This window comes from Apteryx rowi, unplaced genomic scaffold (assembly GCF_003343035.1).
Source record: "Apteryx rowi isolate R43461 unplaced genomic scaffold, aptRow1 scaffold_925, whole genome shotgun sequence".
Lineage (NCBI taxonomy): Eukaryota > Metazoa > Chordata > Aves > Apterygiformes > Apterygidae > Apteryx > Apteryx rowi.
In genome coordinates this window covers 164844-179967 of record NW_020451233.1, presented here as the reverse complement: position 1 = coordinate 179967, position 15124 = coordinate 164844, and the positions used below count along the sequence as shown (strand labels likewise).

General features: G+C 37.2%; 1 protein-coding gene across 21 annotated transcripts in view; it reads right to left on the bottom strand.

The window, feature by feature from the left end:
• PICALM (phosphatidylinositol binding clathrin assembly protein) overlaps nt 1-15124 on the bottom strand; it is a 103412-nt gene that overhangs the window by 65078 nt on the left and 23210 nt on the right. For 20 of the 21 annotated variants that reach the window (XR_003257874.1, XM_026091797.1, XM_026091782.1 and 17 more), the window contains exons 2-6: nt 8705-8847; nt 4314-4389; nt 2928-3030; nt 1025-1118; nt 416-527 (exon numbers count right to left, since the gene is read on the bottom strand). Coding sequence is in view for 20 of the 21 variants with exons in the window: in XM_026091797.1 (XP_025947582.1) it covers nt 416-527; nt 1025-1118; nt 2928-3030; nt 4314-4389; nt 8705-8847 (528 nt within the window). In the remaining variant the exon portion in view is untranslated. Of the gene's footprint in view, nt 1-415; nt 528-1024; nt 1119-2927; nt 3031-4313; nt 4390-5104; nt 5204-8704; nt 8848-15124 lie in introns of those variants that run through there. The other variant, XM_026091798.1, reaches the window with a different exon arrangement.

The following is a 15124-nucleotide window of genomic DNA, read 5'->3' as shown; positions in this document are numbered from 1 at the left end:
ATACACGATATGTTTTAGAAATATTAAACTTTACGGCATTAAACTTCGGATAACCAAGCATTTGCAAATGCTGTAACTGCAAATTCATAAGTGATCATACCTAGTTCCAACTCAGAAAGAACAGACATCTTGTTTCCAAAGAAAAAACATTGGTTTCAACGAGATAAATAAAATGGTACAAGAAAAAAGTGAATARAATCTTGAACTAGCTTTGTTTTTAGAATCTACTTATCCCTGTAAAAAATGCAATTGGACAAAAAAAACTCACAAACAAATCTGTCTTGGAAAATACAGTAATATTTTGATATTTTGCACAGTATAATTACTTCAACTGCTGGAAAAAGCAGCTGTTCACGATGGTTTACTGAACCCCTCCTCCCCAAACTTCAGCATTGCAGAAAGCAGTTATATTTACCCAACAGGTTAATAATTCCTTCGTTATAAGCTGCAAACAGTCTAATGGCATCTTTGAAGAGGAGCATGAAGGCAGCATTAATTACACCATTTGTAAGTTCATTGCTATTGACCTAGGAAGATAAGAAAACAGTTAATTCAACTGAATTGGTCCCTTATCAGAAAACTCTTAGCAGAACTTCAGTACTCTGTCCCAAAGCATGCTTTCYAACCATCTCAGACTATAAATAGAAAGTAGCAGCACAGCAAGCCAACAGAGGATCTCTCAGCAGAGGATGARCCAGTGTTAACCAACATTAATATTAACTAATGTAACTAAAAGGCAGTAGGACAGAAATAACCAACACAATCAGAACAATTCTCACACACTGTACACAATTAGCAACACTCAGAGCATGAAGCGTTCTCTCTAGCGAGCATCATTTCTGTCAGATGTTTGGGTTATATCCATTAAAAATGCATTTTGCTCTTTAAGCTAATTAGGTAACGTGGACACAAATGGATGAAAATGGAACAAAGTTTTGAAGATGCTTAAACATTTTATTTTCCAAGCTTGTTCAAAGTTGTACAAAGTTGAGAGTATGCTTGATGCGTACACACTGCTACTCACATTGAAATCGAGAAGTGCATCCATTTGATTTTGTATAATTGGTACAGTTTTTAGGAGTTTTTCTGTGCTCATTGTTCTCATCACTCCATCAGCCCTATTGTGCAAAACAAAAGAAAATTCCTTAACTGGATTTTGAAGGAAATTATTAGTGAGAAACAGAATGTAGAAAATAAAACAGTTCAGAGAAAACACTTAAATCATGGCCACAGGAAASAGGCCTTCGGAGGCTTAAAAAAAAGCTGTCTGGCCAATACAATTGTAATAATTGCAGTGTACAAGAGCAACAACTTTTATTTGACCAAAACATCATTCTAAAATGATTTTTTCTTCTGAGAGAAAAAAAAAGTGACAGCACTCAGAAGTTTAACAGAGCTATGATGGTGAGGTGATACCTCAGAGCTTTGAGCTATAATGGTGAGGTGACCAAAAAACCCAAAAACAAAAACCCACCACACCTTACTTTAAACATATGGATAAAAATCACTAACAAACCCCTTTTAGAGAGCCTCAGAAAGTTATTTTTTAGGAAATTTTTACCTATGCTGTTCTCAACGCCTAATTATTATTTCATGACTGTCTGGATTATTTTCTTTTAAATCAAAAGCAATAAAAAGTAAACAACTGTGGCAATACTTTTTCAAGAAGCTTATAGACACTGTRTAACACTTCCTTTTAACTGCAGACTCCCAGTATTTGCTTGTTTTTAATTGTTCAGATTGAATAGCCTAATGATATTATTTGGTTCTGCATTTGGGGGATGGGGGGAGAAGTATTAAAATATCCAAAAAAAGGCAACAATCCAGAAAGAGACTAAGTYACCTCAGTGATTAAAAACCAACCGCTTTCTGTAGCGTACGTCAGACTGCCTCACATGAGCATGAGCACAGCAAATCAAGCACTTCCTGGAAATGCAAAGCTCACAGCTGATCCGCACGGAAAAGGCTGTGGCCGTGCTCCAGGCTGGGAGGCAACAGGGCACAGGCTGCTCTCAGCTTTCTGCCGGTGCAGCGTGCTCCCTCCTGACAGCACGCAGGGACCGCGGCAGCCCTACCGTTGCAGGGCAGAGGTGCGGCGCCCCTGAGAAAACCTGTTATCGGGAACAGGCAGATTGCCCCCACCAGAACAGTTAATCTTGCCTGCTCACCGCAGAGCCTCCAGGCACACACTGGGGGCTAAGATAACTCACCTCGGGAGGCTCCAACATCTACCCCAAACAGATGTGGCCCTCCCAAGTGTGCCCACAGCCACATGACTACACACATACCCTATATGTGGAAAAGGCTAAGTTTTTTTGTGTTGTTAGGACCCCACCCATCTCTAAAGGAAGAACGAGTGAAATGAGTCCAGTTGTTCCTCTTTTACTCTACCACTGAAGTTCAAGATAAAACGGACTCTAGAGTATCAGCAAGGAGTCAGAAGGGTTTTGGAGGTTCTCTCAGGCCAACTTCAAATGCCTTTGCAACACTGCTGCAAAATATTATTATGCATGCCGCTACTGCGGCTAACTCATTAAACAGTTTTAAGTTGAGATTCCCTTGCGGGGGAGCTGAGAATTAAGTTTTAGCATCAACATGAATTATCCTGTGCATGGATGATAAAGGACACTCAAATGCAAAACTGAAGCTATGTTTTAACTTTAAAAAGCACTGGACATGAGCAGAGGTAATGCGCAAAGAACCAAAGATCTTCAACCATGACCAGTACCTGATGAACGAGATGACCTGATTAATTCCATCATCCACTATAACATGTGAGCTATCCAGTTACTGGTGCTCTGCACTGCATTATTTTACACATAATACCTACCTGGTCTCAAATGATCAACTCCTCTTATGGGGGCTCATTTCAGAGGAAAAAGACATAAGACAGACTTCAAGAGAAGTAAATAAAATGCAGTTCTTACCCTCTTTTTACTTTTGTGAAGTCAAAAGCCACCTGTCTATAGGAAACTGCCTTTTCATTCAGATACCTACTATACCTCCTGATAAATGTTGACATGTCATACCCTAAAAAAAAGAAAGTGTTTCAAAAGCTCATTATTTAGTCAATTAAAGAACAAAACCTTATTCTAAATAAAGTTCAAGTTATTAAAGCAAGACATTTTGAATATATTTTTGCCTGATTTTTTAATAACTCATCTGTGTTAAGAACTCTGTCATTATATTCACCATGTCAAACATACAATACAGCAAATATCTAGAAGATCTGAATGAACTATGCAGAAGTTTACTTCGCTTCCTAAGGAAATTACTTCCAAAAGCAAAACAAAGCATTTAGGCAAGTTTTCCTATGCTTGGATGGAAATTATTACAAAAAAAATGTCATGCCTGAAGTAGTTTGAATCAACTCCAAGATACATACTTTCATACGCCACTAAGAAAGAAAAATGGCACTGAAGTAAATATGAAGACCTGATGGAAATTTGACCACATTAAGACAGTGGCAATAGACTGACAGTTATTAAAAATATTTCCTATGCATGCAGGCCAAAAATTACTATTCAGGTCTTCTATCTTACAAGGAAAATACTTAAATTAAGACACTAAAGATCTGTTCATAATCTATGCTCAGAATATGGAAGATAAGACTCAGTGAGGCAATTTGGTACACTGTCAGTTATCACAGAAAAGGCCACTGTCCCCAGGCAAACACTCAGTGCGCATGTTTTAGGTAGTTGTGGCAAAAAATCAGGACCAGCTACACAGGAAGTAAAGTAGAAAGCAAGAAATAACTTCAGAAAAAGACAGCTACATGTATGATCAGAACTGCACTTAACTGCTGTGCAACAATTCGGAAGGATATTTCAGTTGAAAAATGTGAACCTAAGAGAAATTTATTTACCTGCAGAATTAGTCTCAAAGATGGGCAGAATGGTCTGTGGACAATTTTGAAAGAAGTTCTTGTCCACAACAGTTCTTGTCTTGCTGACATAACTTAGCTGTATGGTGCATTTTGAAATTTAACTTACTAATCAAAATATACCTCTCCATGTGGACAAATCACTTCAGAAATAGCAGGAATAAATCATATCTATGTAACTAATAAGTTGGAAGCATTTCTAGTAGGCCTTTTCTAAAAGAGGCAACAAATTTTTCCAGCAGACAATTTCGGTCATGCCATAAAAGCATTGTAAATGAAGAAATACAACTCTGGGTAAAGTACACACAGAAAAATTACTTCTTAAATGACAAAGTCCATCGTGGCTAGTGAGTTGTATTTACTGTCCCCCAGTATATTACTGATTTTGAATGGGGGGAAAAAAAAAAGAAAGAAAAAAAAGATACCTTACCTTGCAATCCACTTTTGTCTAGGAAATTGCTCAAATTAAATAATGTGTTTCTGGACGCCAGATACTGGATAAAACGCTAGATAGAAGGAAAAATGTGAATCTTTTAAATGTATTACTGGTGAACTGGAATTGATGTAACAGTACTTGAAACTCTTGTTATCCAGCTTGTGAAATGCAACTTTCATACGTTAAGACTCATTTCAGATCTGGAAGCTATTATAAAAACTCAGCTGAATTTGCATGTTAAGCTAGTTATTATTTTAGTGTAAAAATCTGAACAAGTCAATGTCACACAGATATTTGATGAATGCAAAATAAAAGCCTCTGATTGAGACTCTGTTTATATTAAGTCAGAATATGGTAGTAAAAACTTCTTAAAAAAAAAAACAAAAAAAAAAMAAAAAAAACAAACCCAAACAACAAACCCCACCATCACCCCCCACACACACACCCACACCCAACCCCCACAGTTGGTATCATTTGCCATGGAATCTTAAAAAAGCATATAATCATAAGAGTACTTAGCTATAACATACAGGAGAAATTTTAAAAATACAAGGTGACAAAGTTTTCTTTCCTTATAAATTAAACATTAAGTATAAGAATCCATATAAAGCATTAACAGTACGATATCATGCTTAGTACATCTCACGTGAGTTACACAGTTTACTTATCTTAAAATAATTAGTTGAAACCTATAAAATATGAAGCCCTATTTCAGTTTGACCTGAGTGGACAGGCCAAAAAACAACAATGCAGTTTCCAGTTTATCCCTTGGGGTTTTAAGTTACCTTTGCTCTGAAGACAAATCATGAATTAATACATCTTTGTTACACGTGATGTATTCTCTCATTTCATTCTTCCATACTATGATAATTTGGAAAAGTTTCCTTTTAAAAAAAGCAGATAAAGCTTGCATAAAACCTGTCTCAGAATACAAGTCTTAATTTTGAACTCAGAATTATGTTTCACAGAATGACTGATGCTATTTTGATCTAGTAAAGAATCACTTCAGATCACTAGCAGCACATCTAAAGTTAGCACGAAAAGTAATTTTGTCTTATGAACTATTGTATAGGGAGCTGCTACAAAAATAAACAATCATCCACTTGAGATAACATTTTGAAAAAGAGTTATGATCAGTATAACATGTACTGCTGAATTACTTTCACTAGCACAAATATATAGTCCAGATAAATACAAGAAAGAGTGAAGAAAGTTAAAAGCACTCAGTGCTCACTTAAGCAACAGCTGAAGGACCAAAAGCTTTTCATTTTTTCCAGAAGGAATTAACAGATTCTCTGTAAGCTTTTAAAGATTTCCAAAAGTGTTCAATGATTTTCATGTTCACTGTTCAAATGCCATTTCTAGCTGCAAAAAGTTTCATCCTGAGCAGCAGTTTTATCCTCTTTGCTTCTTTAAACAAATTTGGCAAGCAAAACTTGTTTGGCAGTTTTATTCAAGTGGAAAGCATTTCAGGCAGTGGTCCTAGGAAATACCTTCAATTACTATAAAGTGTACTGATATCAGTTTAAAATGGGAATGACTCCAAACTACGACAAGCTCAAAGTGTACAAATAGACTGTATTTTAGAGAATGTCAACTATCCTAACGATCACGCTGAATGCCAAAACGAGAAGCCTGCCCTCTTGTGGCTCATTTAGCTTCCAAGAAGAGATCCATTCTATTTCACCAAGACCAAAGTATTCTGCAGCTACCTGCTAAACAGACTTTTTTTTTTTTTTAATAACTTGAAAAATAAAATCCAAAACCCTCTGGAGGCAGGCAGTTACATGACCTGTAACAACTCTGAACTGAATGCGAACCAAAATAAAGGATTTTGGTCCCACTTGTAATTTTGTAAAACTACCCCTCTTTAATCATCCAAGAGCAAAACACCCTTTGGGCAGACAGTAACTATTTTTAGGTAGTTAAGTCAGTGTTTCTACTGTTTGTCTTAATCATCAACATTGAGACATCCTCACAATTTAATATGTTTTCATCTTTTCGTTTTAAATAAGCATTCAGAGTTTAACAGACTCCCTATAGTCAAACAACAGCTCAATCACAGGATTTCTAAACATATGGAAATTTCTTCTATTTCCAACAATGATAAATGCTTCATGAAAAACAGGCAGTGCAAGAAACACTGAATTTCTGAAGGACAATTGAAAGAAAAGGAAGATTGCACTAATCTGAAAGTTAAATTGAAAGGTGCTTTAAAACCTGTAAGCTCTCCAGAGCATGTGGCAACTAGAACAGTGGCAACCGCACCTATGTAACCCCCAAATTTAGTCTTATTTATTGAAAAATACTTTCCTGCCTTTTAATCCCAAGTTTTGCACAAAAACACCTTTGGTGCACATAGCTTAAGTCTCTTGGGAAGACGTCTGCAGCAGTTGTTCTACTTGTTCTACTGAGCTTTTCACACACATTTGTTTAGTATTTGAAAGCTGCTCTCTACTATCATGCAGAAGTGTGGTCTGTGCTCCCTTTAAAAGGGAGTTTGTTTTCCTATCTAGTACGGATTACCTCTGTGAAACAGTATTTTGAACACCAACCCAGGCTTGTTTTCAAAGCCAGCTTCTCACATGTGAGCAAGCAAGTGTCCAAGGAAACTAATTACATTTTGCAGAGTTCAGATTTCAAAACCTGGTTTCATTCTGAGAGCCAGAACGCCACATTAAGCACTCTGCAAAACTAAACTCCCATTTTGCCAAAGCCCACTGGAAATAAAAACAAAAACCTGCCTTTGGTTAACATCTAAGTTTCAACCAGCTCGTAAAATCAGAAGTTTAGTCTATTAAGTGACAGCTATTTTTCAAAAAATTATAAAGAAAAAAGCCTATATGAAGCATCCTGTGTACGAGAGATTACAACAGGACCAATTTTGTTTCAAGGTGAAGAATGAACTTGCTTTGCAAGTCTGCTAAGAGAAAGACTGACCACCCACTCCCAAAATAGCCAACCCTCTGCTGAAGCGAGTGATCAGATTCTTTTACAGGTGAGGAACAGCCCAGGGTTAGGCTAATTGGAATTATCAAGACTAAAATTTAGTTTTAAAAGCAGACATTTAATGAAAAGTGCAGAAAGGAACACATACAGTTTGAATCCCGGAAAAATACCCTTCTTCTCTAAGAGGAAGGAAAAGAACTGCTCATCTACTGAATCCCGACAGCTTCAATTCATTTTTCATCTGATGTTAAAAATAGTCCTGTGGTACAGTCTACTCCATGACATCTCTTTCAGATGCACTAGGTTTGTATTGCCTGCCAAGTTTAAGATAGGAAAGATGGGTCCTTCTGTTTTTATTCCTCCCCCTAGGTGGGTAGGAGGTTGAAGTATTTCATTCTTTATAGACTGAACAGAGATCATTTTTGGGTGGAGGCAGATACTGCACATACTTCTCCCTCAACATCTAAATGGCATCATAAGAAAAGAAAGGCAACTCCTTGCAAATATCAGCACTTTTGCTTTTCTACATTCTCCATTAGAGAATTCTCTTGAAGAGCCGCATGCAGAATGGGATTCTTCTTAGCCTTCCTTTATACCAAGTATCTGCTATGGACAGTTACCAAGTTTACATCCATTCCAAAAATGAAAAATAACATTAAATAAACACAGATTTAAATATTTCCACTTGAGGTTAATTTCAAAATTCCTGTAACTTGCATTAGATTGTTTTCAGTAAAAAGGAATGTTTATAAACCCTTGCTAAGAGAGCCAGAAAGTATAGGCTTTTTAAAATGCAGAAAACCCAAAAAGTTGCTATGCATGGCTTAATATTTCAAAAAATAAGATCCCATAGGAATTCAAGTTGTGGAACAGAACATAAGCTTATTGCTTTTAAAAAAAATCTTTTAAAATTGTTCTAGAGTATTTGTTGTTACTTAGAAGCTCACATTCAAGAACAGCTCAGAGACAGGCAGATTCTCCTTCGTTGCAAAAGCTTTGGGGGTGGGAGGAGGGGAAGGAGGAAGGAAAATCAGTTACAAGTTGAGTTATTTGGGAGGAAAGACTCATTCTAGATTAGCCAGAGCATAAATCTAAAATATCTTTCATTTTCAGATTTTGGAATCTCATTCAAGTTAAGTTCTCAGCATTTTTTTTTCTTCATAATAAAAAAAATAATAATGCCACAGAAAAGGGTACCTCCAAGCATACAATTCTGCATTCAGGATAACATCTAGTTTTGATCTGACCATTATGGACTTTATATATTTGTCTGCTTAGTTTGTTCCCACTCTAATAAACCCTGTTCACATGTAGAGCTAGGCGAAAAGGCAAAAATACAGATTTTCTTACAGAGATAGTTAGTAGAAGCATTTCTCTGACACATTCATAAGAATGAAGTGCTGTAACTGTTCTCAGGCATATAATTTTTGTATTACCTCATTTCCATACACCATTAGATGATGGGTTGTGATGAGAGATTTGAAGACCACTACCCAGCTACTGTTGGTAGTTCTTTCAAACAAACTGTCTGCCAGTTGTGGGATGTTCACATTCATCTCATTTGTGCACTGGATTAAATCTGCAATAGAGAAATATATATATATATATATATATATATATATACACACATAAAATTGTGAGTTCTGTGAAGGAAAAAATCAATGACATACCAAAAATATCAGTACGCTCATTTTATAAAGTAATATTTTCTACCAGAGCTGGGGGGCTTTCCAACAAATAATTTATTGAAAAGCACGGTGGTGATGGTCTATTAGAACTTCGTGATACAAATTCCATTCTCCTTGCTGCCAAAACTCCGATTCCTTATTGTTTTTGCAATTGCCGTAGAAGGTCCTGGAACAAAAGTACCCTAATGATTTGCACTTTGACTAACTGTGACTCCCAGCTTTCAGATATCAATAGCATACAAGAATTCTGTAAGCATCTAATGCTCATATCTAATGAGGTCTTGTTGGTAGATTGTGACTAGAATTAATTGCAACATATGAAATTCCAGCCTTCTGGCCTTCTAATGAACCAGTAAGCCATTGGTTCCAAGTAATAAAAAAAATAAAAAATACAAGCTACGACAAAACCATTCAATTTTTGTTCAATCTGGATTTCTGGCAGACGATGTGGAGAATCTTCAGACAGCTGGTAAAAAAGCCATGATCTCCAGACCCTTTCTACCGTCCTACTAGATTCGCTGCTGTCACAACAGTGCAACCATGAAGAAGCATGCTTATAAGACAATCAGTTTAGTCGACAAAGGAAATACATGATGTTACAGTGACAAGTACAACAGAAGCAGATATTAACATCCAAAAAGTGATATGATACAAGTTGCTTGCATTTAATATGAAGCTTGAACTTGGTTAAACACAAGTACCAATGTCATTTTACTACTACACCTACCCCAAAAACAAAACAGTAATTTTAACTCAAGCTGATAACCCTACCAAAAGCCATAGCTCAATAAAGAACAAGACCTGCATAAGCCGTATGCCTGCCTAGTCTATAGTATGCTAAGACTGTAACCGGAAACATCTTATCTGTTTAACCTGAAGRCAAATGTTTAACCTTTGGAGATAAAGTTTTATATCCTGCTATGAACAACCATTCATCATGAAGGATTCCAAGAAAGACAGGACTCTTCTTTCAGCCACAGCAGCAGATAATGCACGGCTACCACAAACTCACAACTAGTATGAACAGAACTGAAAACGATGGTATTTACAAGTTTAATTGCTAAAGGAAGTGAGCAGGAAATGATTTCCACATTTAAAATGTAACGAGATAGAAAGATTAGCCATTCCTTGATCTACAAGGAAAAACAGCGATGACTACAGGCACTCATGATCTCATTTTTAAGTCACGGTTATCTATTATTGGATGATGACTTCTGGTTATTAAGACAATGCTAGGATATTACTCAGCAAGAGACATGCTCTGAGCTGGATCATTAAAACTAAACTGTACAGCTTCTTGATCTTCAGGTCTTCCCACCTAAGTAATAACATAAACAGTTTTGTGCAAGGCTATCTGGCAGAAACACATTAAATAAAGGTATACACCACAGGATGTCAACTCACACACCAGCTTAAGTGTTGCAATGCATATTAGAAACTGAGAACTTCCATTCTTAAATGCAACATTTGCCAGCTCATCAAAAATAACAAAAAATACATGTCATGAGATGATTCACTAATTAAAAAATTACATATATTCTAGTTGATGCTTCACAATGGACAACTTATTTTTAAAGTACCGGACTTCAAAGTCATGTTTTGCTATCTGTTGCAGTGTGTAAAAGAAAACAGGCTCTGTAACACAGCAAGAAAAGTCCCTTACAGAACTGGTGACTGCTTATGTGCAAAGCATATGAATGCACTTGTGGGGTGGGGAGTGGGGGGGCAGGCACATGAGGAGGGAGAAACAGGAGACAACTGGGAGAGAACATAGGCAAGAACAGAGGTACACAGGCAAGTCTAGCCTTCAACAGAAGGAAATGAACTGGTAAATACAAATGAGGGAAAGAGTCGCTGATACCTTTGTTACTACGAAATAAGTTTAGCAAAACAAGAAGTTTGTTGCTGTATAAAATGCAGGCTGAACATATGCACAGAAGTTAAGTGAATGATACCTTTTATCAACACAGATGCTTATTAATCTGATATGCCCTGATACCCCACAGTGCCTACATGATACAGGCTTCAGATACGTAACATCTGTCTAAGCTTCTTTAGAAGTATTTGCACAAGTAATGCTAATTAGACAAAGAAATGTGTACAGTTAAATCCAAATAAAATCAGCAGTTGGGCCCTAACGATGGCATGAGAAGCATAACACAGGCAGAGCAGAGGAGCAGACAGGGTCCTGCATCCCATACTGCTGCGCAGCCAGTTCAGGAAGACTGCCACGTACGGAGGTTTTGCTTACTTGTCCTTCCCCACAGACACCCTTCATTAAGGATGGAACATTAAGAGGAACAAACACATAATTGTTTTCACATCCTACATGTTACACAATGTGTCTCACACTCACCTATCAAAACACTAGCTACATATTTTGAAACCTAAGTGCCCAAAGCAACATATCTCAAGACTGCTAGTTACTGGGTAGGTATGAGCAATAGCATGGGCAGGTATATAACCAATTATATCTAAGGGCAAGGCACTAAAGCGAATCCCTTTAACTTTAGTAATGAAGATGGGTGGGGGGAGCCTTGGTGAAAGTGAGACCACTTTCAGGGCTATGTTTCACCTATGATCTTCCTGCTGTAGGGAGAAGGAAGACGGTTGATTACTCCTTCCCATCAACACTACAAAAAGAAAAGTTACTCCTCCTCACTCTTGACCTACTGCATCAATCCCAGCAAAGCCTCACAGCCAAGTAGTAGTCTCCTAGGAAGTACAAACCATCTTCATATCTAAAAACAAGCTCTGCAACTTCCATAGCATAAGACACAGCAGAGAGATACCAAATCAATTATAGCTTCAAAGAAAGCAGCAGTTAGCAGCAAGAATTTTAGGCTCAACTTGCAGCTAGATGGGACAGCTGTACAAGAGCAGCTTAGACAGCAATGAATGAATAGTCACGTCCACAGATATAACTGGAGAATGTCCAGAGGAAAGTCATCAGGATGACGAGGGCCTAGAGCATACGATGTACAAGAGGCTGAAGAAGCTGGGTTTGTTCTGCCTGCAGAAGAGAAAACTAAAGGTGGGGGGGAGGGATTTAAATGCTATCTTCAACTACCTACTAGGTAGAAGGTCTGACATTTCTTGGAGGGCCACAGCAAAAGGATGAGAGGCAGCAGACACATTGCAGCATGGGAAATTCTGACAGGATTAAGAAGAAAAAAAAAGAAAAAAGAAAAAAAAACACTTCACACAAAGTGGTCAGGCACTGGAAGTGAGGCCCAGAGAGTCTGTGCAATCTGCACCCATAGAGATATTTAAAACTCAACTGGACATGGCCATAAGCAACCTGATCTTTTAAGTTCGCCCTGGTTTGAGCAGGGGCGTTGATTAAGATGATCTTCTGTGGTGCCTTCCAACCTAAATTAGTCTAAGATTTTACGTGCTGCAGATGGAAAGAGAATGAGAAAAATGAAGACAGGCAAAAAGTGAGTTGAAATACAAAGTCCGCTAAAGTCCAGAAGAGTAGGCCAACAGAAAACTATTTTTTTTAAGGTTTCAAATCCTTAAAACTTCTTAAGTAGTTTAGAAGACTCAGATTTTGAAGAATTCCATTTTGCCTACCAACACTAAATGGTATACTAAATTTCAGCAGAGGTTTCAAAATTACATGATCTTCTTAGAAAACAGTTCTAGTTTGTTTTTTAAATAGAAGATATTGAATCATATTTTCGTGCAGCAGTTAGAATTTATATTGCTGAATGATTTTCATGTAATCGCTCAGAAAAAAACCTAAAAACAAAGACAACTAAAAAGCAAGAACAATTTTAGTGTTACAGACTTTTTTTGTAACCCTGAATGCGTGCAACCGCACCCATACTGCAGTGATTCTTTAAATCTGCTGAAGCAGCACAAATTAAGTATCATACTGTAAAATATTCTAGGTGAAAAAATATATTCTGCACTCCCAAGATACCTACAATCTTTACAACTGTTCAGACTTCATTACTAGAAAGAAGTCGACATGATTTATCGTTTTTCTAAAATATTACACAATCAGTAGTTATTAGGTCAGAGAAGTATGAAGAGGAAAAGCATAGTAAGACTGGAGATTCATATCAAAGAAATGAGAAGATAAGATCTACACAGACCAGCTACTACCAAGCTAAGATGTCGAAGTATAGCATCCACTCCACACCAAGCATGTAACTGGATTAGCCAGTCCATGGTAAGTGATCACGCAACCTCCTGAGCCATGGCAAACCCAAGGTAGTAGGCTAAATAATTACACAGAGGCATCTGCCACAAATCATAAAGAACATGTGTTCTTTCAACATGTGCGTGCGACCTCATTCTTCAAGCAGACCCTCATTCTGTACTAAGCATCCTTGTAAAACAAAGGTGTGAAAAACTACTATTGTTTGCTTCCCAAAGAAAAGCAAGTAACCTGAGAAAGTTTTAATGAGCATTTCCTTGCAGAATCTTACCTATATTAATTCCCAGTAAGTTTATGAGCAAGTCTGGATTGAAAAATATCTAACTCAACCCTTTTAGCTTATACCATTTGCAGTATCTGGACAATTCGACTGAATATAAGCCAGAGTTATATACTTTGTGTATACACAGTATCTGATCATTTCCAGTGGTTTAGCTATACCTCTCATCTGGAACAATGCTTCTATTCATCAGCATCAACCTGAAAACATTTCCAAGGATCAGTTCTTCCAGGCCAAAGTGTGCCCCACACCTTTAACTACTCCAAAATAGGTCAAGCAACTGTGACAGATTCCTATTGGGATAACTGGTTTTTTTTTTCCTCTCATCTTTTATTATAGCAAAGATTTTATCTAAAATGAACGAGTACTAGGTTATCTTCTCCAACAGCTCACAGAACAGCATCTTTAGAATGCTATAGAGACCAAACAGTATCCACCCGGTAAGCACATAATTGAAATAGTGATCATTCAACATTAATATGCACACTCAGGGCCAGGATTGAAACACATTCCATTTTTCAGAAAAAAAAAATCAAAGTGGGAGAGCAAGGTAAATGACACCCCGGTTCTCTCAGAGAGAGAAAATTCTTTCAATCCTGCATATATTAAGTTTTGACTAAATACCAAACAAAAATAAGCCTGAAAGTACTGAACTGCTTTGTTCAATAGTCAAGTGCCCATTTTTCGCATCTATGGCTCACTGAATCCAAATTCATGTTTGCTGACACAGTCATATAAGACAAAAATATAAGAAAAAACTTTTTTACTGTGAGGGTGACTAAGCACCGGGAACAGGTTGCCCAGAGAGGTTGTGGAGTCTCCGTCCTTGGAGATGTTCAAAAAGCCATCTGGACACTGTCCTGGGCAATGTGCTCTAGGTGACCCTGCTGGAGCAGGGGGGTTGGACTAGACGATCTCCAGAGGTCCCTTCCAACCTCAACCATTCTGTGATTCTGTGAACTAAGATGATTCTGGTGTAGAATTCAGAAATAGAGCTTGCTCAAGACAGCTGCTTCAAAATTAGCACTTTAACACTTTTTTTCACAGGACAAGCAGTTCAGTTTACTATCACTCTTCCTTAATAGATACAATTTTCACACTGAAGTTACCCAATATGTTAGCAAGCAGTTGGTTTTGCTTGGCTGGCATATTTTCTTTTTTTTTTTTTCCATCCTGTTGGAGGTACTACTGTTATAAAATCTCAATGCCCTCCCCCACCTCAAGCAGCTTCTCATGAATCTCACAAGACTCAATCTGTGTTTGTCACAAAGTGGTGTCACAAACGCAGCATCGCAGCTTACTGAAGATTCATGTGGAAATGGACACTGAAACAATAAAGGGGCAAAATCTGCCTTAATGCATATTTCAAATTCAGAAACGAACAAATACTAGAAATATAAGGCATGATCAAAGATACACAAGTGTACCTTCACCGCATTATACAAACACTTGATCTCTCCCAAACCAACACAAAAATCAACATGCAAAATACAACTGTAAAAGACACTCTAGTGATGATTAATCAAATACACCACATTAACAGCTTGACCTTATACAAATATTCAGAATATGCACATATTTAGCTTTAAGTCCAATATGAATCTCAAATTCACTCCCATTTATTGTGATCTTCCACAAACACACGCTTACACAGCTATGCCAAATAACAAGTCCTACATACAATTAGGGKTTTTTTTTTGATATTTTACTATTAATGAGG